Source organism: Mustela nigripes, chromosome 2, assembly GCF_022355385.1.
Source record: "Mustela nigripes isolate SB6536 chromosome 2, MUSNIG.SB6536, whole genome shotgun sequence".
In the NCBI taxonomy this organism is placed as follows: domain Eukaryota; kingdom Metazoa; phylum Chordata; class Mammalia; order Carnivora; family Mustelidae; genus Mustela; species Mustela nigripes.
In genome coordinates, this window is record NC_081558.1 from 3,079,630 (window position 1) to 3,087,017 (window position 7,388).

The 7,388-nt window shown below is 56.4% G+C and overlaps 1 protein-coding gene across 2 annotated transcripts in view; it reads left to right on the forward strand.

Moving 5' to 3' along the window:
- The window catches only part of HDGFL2 (HDGF like 2), a 21,193-nt gene that overhangs the window by 454 nt on the left and 13,351 nt on the right, over window positions 1–7,388 (forward strand). For both annotated transcript variants that reach the window (XM_059388714.1, XM_059388713.1), the window contains exons 2-3: window positions 2,386–2,462; window positions 2,566–2,704. In XM_059388714.1, coding sequence (XP_059244697.1) covers window positions 2,386–2,462; window positions 2,566–2,704 — 216 coding nt within the window. The remainder of the gene's footprint in view (window positions 1–2,385; window positions 2,463–2,565; window positions 2,705–7,388) is intronic.

Here is a 7,388-nt window from a genome sequence, read left to right on the forward strand (position 1 = left end):
CTGGGGGTCCCGGCGCCTGAGGGAAGCCGCGCCGGGGTCTGCGGTCCGGGGGCCTGAGGGAGCCGTACCGAGGTCTGGGGGTCCCCGGACCTGAAGGAGCCCGCGCGGGGGTCTGGGAGTCCCCGCGCCTGAGGGAATCCGCGCCGGGGTCTGGGGGTCCCCGGGCCTGAGGGGCTCCGTGCGGGGGTCTGGGGGTCCCCGGCCTTGAGGGGCTCCGCGCCGGGGTCCGGAGGTCTCCACACCTGAGGGGGTCCGCGCCGGGGTCTGGGGGTCCCCGGGCCTGAGGGGGCTCCGCGCCGGGGTCTGGGGGGTCCCCGGACTTGAGGGAGTCCGCGCTGGGGGTCTGGGGGCCCGCGCCTGAGGGGCCCCGCGCAGGGGTGCGGGGGGGGCTGCGGGGAGATCCAGAGCCAAGGGAAGTGGGGTTTGAGGGATCTGCGGCCTGAGGAGGCAGGGTTCAAGTTTGAAGGAGGTGGTGGTGTGAGGAGAGCGGAGGAACATGGGGCTTAAGGAGAGGAATCCCACTGAGGGGAAGGGGGTGCCGCGGCCTGAAGATGTCAGGTGGGGCCCCAGGCCGTGTGCGAGAGAGAGGGCTGGAGAGCGGTGCAGGAGGGGAGAGGGGTCGAGGCTGAGGGGGTGAGGGAGGGTAGATGCTGCCCCGGGGGGCGCTGTGTTCACACGGTGGCTGAAGCAGAGGGGACTTCTCTGATAATGGGGGGTGTCAGGACCAGAGCTTGGAGTGAGACTTGCTTAAGGGACCCTGGGAGCGGGTGCCCTTATGAGGACCCTCTCCTCTGTCCTCTGGTGGAGGAGGCCGGCTGGGTGTGAGGTTGAGAGATCGCGGAGTGGTCCTCCCTCATTCTTGAATCAGATCCTTTTCGGGCTCAAGCCCAAAAGAGAGAGCATCTGAGGAAAGAGGTTGAGCCAGGGGGACTTTGGGTATCCGGGGTAGAAGCTGAGATCCAGGGAACCCAGATGGTCTGAGGGGTGCCGGTCTGGCGGGGTCCTGAGGGTGGAGGTCCCAGAGAGTGCATTCCCAGGCACTATCCCGGGCAGGCCCATGTGGAGGAGGGAGCTGGCGGGTGTCATCCCCAGGTCTTGGGAATAAAGCTGCCCCAGGACCTAGGCTGGTGGAATATGCATGACAGGACTGAAGGAATTTGGGGGATGGGGGGTGGGAGGCCCAGGCAGCAGCAGGGGCATGGGAAGGATGGGGCTGAACTGAGGCAGTATTGCGATGGCAGCCCCACTCCCTGCTCCTTGGAGCACCCCCCTCCCAGGGTGGGAGGACGGATAAGGGCATCACGCAGAGCTGGGGGTCTGGGTGCAGACAGGCTGCCACAGGAGGCCGGGAAGGGGCACTGACCAGGCGGCAGTCCTGACAACCGTTGGAGCTGGTGCTGCCGCTGGGATACCTGAGCCTCAGGCGCAGAGGCGGGTCCTTGGTGAGGCCCGAGCAAACGCCCGGCCGGGAAGGCGTGGCAGGCCCGTTGTCAGGAGGTGAAGTTTGGGGAAGCTTGTGTGCAGCAGTGGGATGCTTGAGATGGATGCTTCCTGACCCCAACCAAGGACTTTGAAAAGCAGCCCAGAGAGCTGAGGAAGGAAGCTGGGTGAGGGGGACGGGAAAGTTCCAGTAGCCCCCAGGCATGGTAGAGGATGGCAAGAGATGAACGGGGACCAGAGAACTCACTTTAACCCAGTTTTCTCTGGATTATTTTTTGGGGGGACTCTAGAGCCATGAAACTTTGCGGGCACTTCCGTTCTTTCGCGTGTACCAGCTTCCCCCTGTCCTCCTTACCCCCTCCTGGCAGCTCGTGAAGCCCGGAACATTTCCAAGCACCTGATTGGAAGTGAAGGGGCTGCTAGCCTCCTGTGGGGAGGTGACTGACAGCTGCCGGGGCCCATGGGCCTGTAGGGAGAGGGTGGGACTTCCTGGATGCTCAGGGCCTGTCTCCTGCAGCCCACCCCCCACCCTCTGCATCCTTGGAGCTGGCAGCTACAGCTTCTGGGAGATCAACCACCTGATCACCTTTTTGCGGGAGGGGTCCCGAGGGAGGGTCCTGGGAGCGAGGAGAGGCTGAGCTTGCCCCCCCCCCCCACCTCCTGGCTGCTCAGGGCACCATATTTAGCTTTGCTCAGGTGAAGCACCTGCCCTGGAGGCAGAGAAAACACTCTGGGGAGGTGGGTGGACAGGTATGCACTGCTGGGGGGGGGGTGTTCCTAGAAGAATGCAGATGCCTAGCTGGAAGGTGATGTGTCTCCCTCAGTCAAAGGCTCCCTTCCTCCCAGCATGCTTACGCCAAGTAACTTAGCTGATTTCTTGGTGATTTCCTGGGTCAGGGGGTGAAGGTGTCCCCCAGCCACACCCTGACCTGCCTCTCACTGCAGATCGATGATATCGCCGACGGTGCTGTGAAGCCCCCGCCCAACAAGTACCCCATTTTCTTCTTTGGTACACACGAAACGTAAGTTTCCGCAGGTGGGGCTTGATTTTCCCACCTGGTGCCTCCTGGTGCCTCCTGGGTGGCCTGACTCACCTGGGACTGGCCCCATGGTTCCTTTCTCCAGAGCCTTCCTGGGACCCAAGGACCTGTTTCCTTACGACAAATGTAAAGATAAGTACGGGAAACCCAACAAGAGGAAAGGCTTCAATGAGGGACTGTGGGAGATCCAGAACAATCCCCACGCCAGCTACAGCGCTCCTCTGGTGAGTACCTGGGGATGGAGAGTGACCGATGTGGCGTCTGGGGCATCCAAGTCATGCCTGGCGCTTGGCTACATTGGGCGCCACAGGTGGTCTCAGTTTGTCTCATAGGAAAGGAGCAAGGGCTCAGCCTCCCTTGACACTGCTGACCGTTCTCTTTCGGGGTGTCCTGGGGCGTCCTGGGCACAGTGGGGTGAGTAGCATCCCTGGCCTCACCCACTCCATGCCAGTGGCACCCCACCCCCCGAAGTCGTGACCACCATCCACGTCTCCAGACTTAGACGAGTACCCCTGGGGTCATGGAGGGCTGGAGGGCCACCCCTGGTGAAACCCAGTGCTCTACAGTTAGCTTGGATTTATAATAGTATTTCTGTGGCTCTTAAAAAACCTTTTGTTTTCTCAGAAAAAAAGTTTTTTTCTGTCAGTGACGCGCCTCCCTTCCCCCTTACTGCCAGAATTTAGCCTTGAGAAGAGGCTGTGGTTGGTCGATGGTGGAGTTATTGCTTAGATGGGAAATAAGTGCCAAAAAGCACAGAGATGACATCTCAGTGACAAATGTTCAGGGAAAGATGGCATTCAGAAGAGAAATTTGTGGAAAGCCTCGGAAGGCTGCAGAAAGGTGGCAGAAAGCTACCTTGCTCTGGACATTTTGGGAGGAGATGCAGTTGAGGGGCGGCTGGGCTGGGGTTCTCTGCTCTGCTCTCAGCCAGCGTGGTTTGGATTTCTTCAGGAGGCACAGGGACCCAGAGTAGTCTGGCTTCAGGAGGGGTGGGCATGAGGTTGGCTGGGAGGCCAAGTGGACTGACTGCAGGGGCAGAGCATCCTTGCTGGGGGAGAAGAGGGCCTGCGGCCTGGCCTGTGGGCAGGGATACAGGAGGCGCCGAGAGAGTCTGTGTGTGAGCTCAGCCACCGCCGACCCAGTAGGCACTGCTCTGTGGCGGGACCGGCAGTCCGAGATGAAGCAGTCCCACTCCTGGCCTCCTGGGAGCTCACGGTCTGGGATTCAGGGTTTATCACCAGATGTTTCTTGAGTGCTGAGGGTTTGGCAGCCCCTTCTCGGGGGGCAAGACTCACGTTTAGTGGATGTTGGTGGTGTTCTGCTTTTACCTCGTCTCTCGGTTTTGTGAGTGAGTGGGTCGGAAGGTCTTCACGACAGTTAGTTCTGTGTGATCCTTTTCTGGCCCTGGCTCAAGTGCTGTTGGTTACATCCTAAGCTTATTACTCCTGGTGAATCATCACACCATTTAATATTTATTGCACACCCACGGCTTGCTAAGTGCTGTGTAGATGCCTGCCCTCGAGGAAATAAACTCAGAAATGGTACAACCTTGACATTAAACTGGCCTGACACAGACTCCCCAGGTTGAGAAGTAGCTGTTAAGTGTGAGAGCTTGTCTTGCTGGAGCCTATGGCTCCAAACTGAAGGTCTGTTTAAGATGCAGATTCATGGGCCCCACCCGTGGAGGTTTGGCTTTCAGGGGTTCAGGCCTGGGACCCCTGAGGTGTTCCTTCCAACTCATTGGCCTGGGCATCAGCCTAGACGTTTCTGATGGAGCCAGGCCGCAGGCATGCTTTCGGAAGCAGCTCTTTCCGGGTACCTGAGCGGTCTCTTTGCTCAGCCTTCAAGTTTCTTGTGGGAACGCAGACTTGGCACAAAATTGAAAAGATACAAAGGTGCGTAGGGATAGTGAACAGTTGGCCCTGTCTCCTGGTCACTCTGCTGCCACGTCCTGTCAGGATAACCATAGCTACTCTTTCCTTGTACATTCTCTGAGGTTCTCTATTCATAATGAAATCTATGCAACTTTTCCTTCTAAGGCATAGAATTCTAAATTTTACTTATTGTCCTCCAAAATACATCTTTTTTTAAAAAATGTATTTTTAATAACCTCTACACCCATTGTGGGGCTCAAACTCATGATCCTGAGATCAAGAGTTGCATGTTCCACTGACTGAGCCTGCCAGGTGCCCCCAAAATATATCTTGAGTGTTGGTTTGCATGCAGAGAACAGACTCATTCTTTCCGATAAGCTTAACTCAGCTGGTTCTTCCTCTAAGAGGGGACAGCAAGCCCTGTTTACGCATCTCCTTGCCGAGGCGGGAGGTACAAAGTGGTATCTGAGTGTGGTTCCAGCTTCATTGTCCTTTGGTCCACACAGTAATCCTGAGAGGAGCCTGGGCAGGTAGCATCTTTCCCATTTTCCAGGTAAGTAAACTGAAGCCCAGAGGGACTCACTTAGAATCTGAGATCTCTTAGACATAGACCAGGGTTTTTCAACATTTGTGGCTACATCATTTTAGGGTGGGGTGGGAGGGGGTGCTCCTGGGCACTGTGAAATGTTTAACAGCAACCCTGGCCCCCATTGACTAGATGCCAGAAGTGCCCCAGTTTTGACAGCCTCAGTTGTCCCTAGGCATTGCCAAATGCCTCCAAGAGAACAAGAGTCATTTCTGGTTTAGAACCATTGACTTAGAAGGATCCTAGAAATGTATGCTTGTTCCTCCATAGAGGAAAAGGGACAGGGATCTGTGCACGGTTCTCAAGTTGGTGAAAGGGAGCTGAGGCTAAAGCCCAGGCCTCCCGTGTCTCAGGCCGGAGGAGGGCCCCGAGAATAATCTCTACCTTGGGTCTAGGGTTAAGAGCCCTGTGGTATGAATGTCGGGACCTGGGTTCGAGTCCTGGCTCTAGCACTTGCTTACTGTGAGCCTTGGGGCACCACATCACCTCTCTGAGCCTCAGTCTCCTCATTAGAGACGAGGATCCTGGTAGTGTCAGCATTTCACAGGGTTGCTGGGGGAGCCCTGTGAGCAAACGGCACAATGCTGAGCAGCTGATGAGATGCTAGTTGGGAATGAGGCCAGGCTGAACCTGACCTTCCCTTTCCACCTGAGTCACCCTCTTGATCCATTAAGGCAGTGAGAGAAACGAATGCTCAACCCCCTCACCTGACCATCGGGCTTCGGTGGTTGGAGGTTGGCTGGCTCTTGGCCTTTGTCTCCTGGTTCCTTTCTGTACATCATGCTTGTCTTGTGTGGACCGGATTTCCCCAAAACTAGTGAGATCCCATGGGCTGACCCCAGGAGATCCAGAATTCCTGGCTTTATCTATAGGCATAGGGTAGAGCCAGTTACTTACCTTCCCAGAGAGTCCGTTTTCCCAATTGTGGGACAGACCCGTTCACCCCTGCTGCCTGGCCGCCCCAGCCGCCTGGGTAGATATGAGGGGCACGAGTTGGACCCTAGTGAGTGGGGAGCTTGGCAGAAGCAAGAAGGGATTATATTTATATATTTATTTATTTATTATTTTTAAAGATCTTATTTATTATTTGATAGAACAGCAAGAGAGGGAACACAAGTAGGGGAAGGGGCAGAGGGAGAAGCAGGCTTCCTGCCGAGCAGGGAGCCCGATGCGGGGCTGGATCCCAGATCCTGAGATCATGACCTGAGCCAAAGGCAGAGGTTTAACCCAATGAGCCACCCAGGTGCCTCTAGGGGTTTTAATTAGCAGTAGCTGCGCCCAGTGGCCTGGACTTAGAGGCTAGAACGGACCTGGCTGGCCTCCCGCCTCTGTCACATCGTTGCTGTGATCCTGAGCTCTCAGTCCACCTTTTCCTCGGCGGCAAAATGAGGGTGACAGTTCGTACCTGGTACACCCAGAGAGAGATGGGGAGTTTGGGGTCGGGGCTTGCCCCAAACCAGTGTCTGCTCTTACCGCCATGGAGCCGATCCTTCCGCAGAAGACCCGTGGGCCTAGTCACTTGGCCTCCAAGCTGCTGTGCTACCCCCGCCATGGAGAACGGGTCATGTCTCCCTGCTCCCTGCCGGGGCTGCTGTGAAGAGAACCCACCCCCTGGCACGAGGCATGATGGAAGTCCACCGAGAAAGTGGGATTATCCTCTCCCGGCGCCTAGGGTTCGGGCTCGACCTACTTACTGTTGCAGCCTTCAGTTTCATCAGCCATTACAGATCGGGCCCGTCACCGTTCCACAGGGGAGACAACAGGTTCTCGGAGCTGAGTGCAAGGTCCTGTCAACACCTGGCCTTTATTTTTCTCACCTATTACTTATTAACCCAGCCAGGTGAAGGCCGGGGGGGCTCATGACCCGGAAAGGACTGGGGGCTTCCTAAAAGAGGTCATGGGCAGCCTGGGTCCCCTCCCACGTACTCCCTCTGGCAGCCCCCACTCTGGCTCCCACATTTCTGCTCTGAATGCATTTCCACACTGATGTGGTGCCGGGACCTCCTCTCTCCAGTGCTGGCAGGTTCCTTCCCTCCTGGGGCCCCGGTTAAACCCACGCTTCCACTTCTTGCTTCTCAGTCCTGGTCTCCACTCATGTGTCCCATCGGCGTGCCCTGGAGGTCCTTCCGTGCGCTCTCCTTTCCTTCTTGTCCTCCCCGCTTTTTTCTTGGCCAGTGCGCACGCGCCACTCCGACCTGTTGATTCCCTACCAGTGATTACGCTAAGGGAATGTGACTTCTCTTTTTTTTTTTTTTTAATTTAGGAAATTGACTATTTTAGCCATATTCCACGGTGCCTTTTATTCATTTATAGTGTCACGTGATCATCTCTTTTTATCTAACTCAGAACATTCCATCACCGCACAAGGAAACCCCCTCCCCATTACCTGTCATCCCCAATTCTCCCCACAGCCCCTGAGAAGTCTTTTTTTTTTTTTTTTTTTTTTTT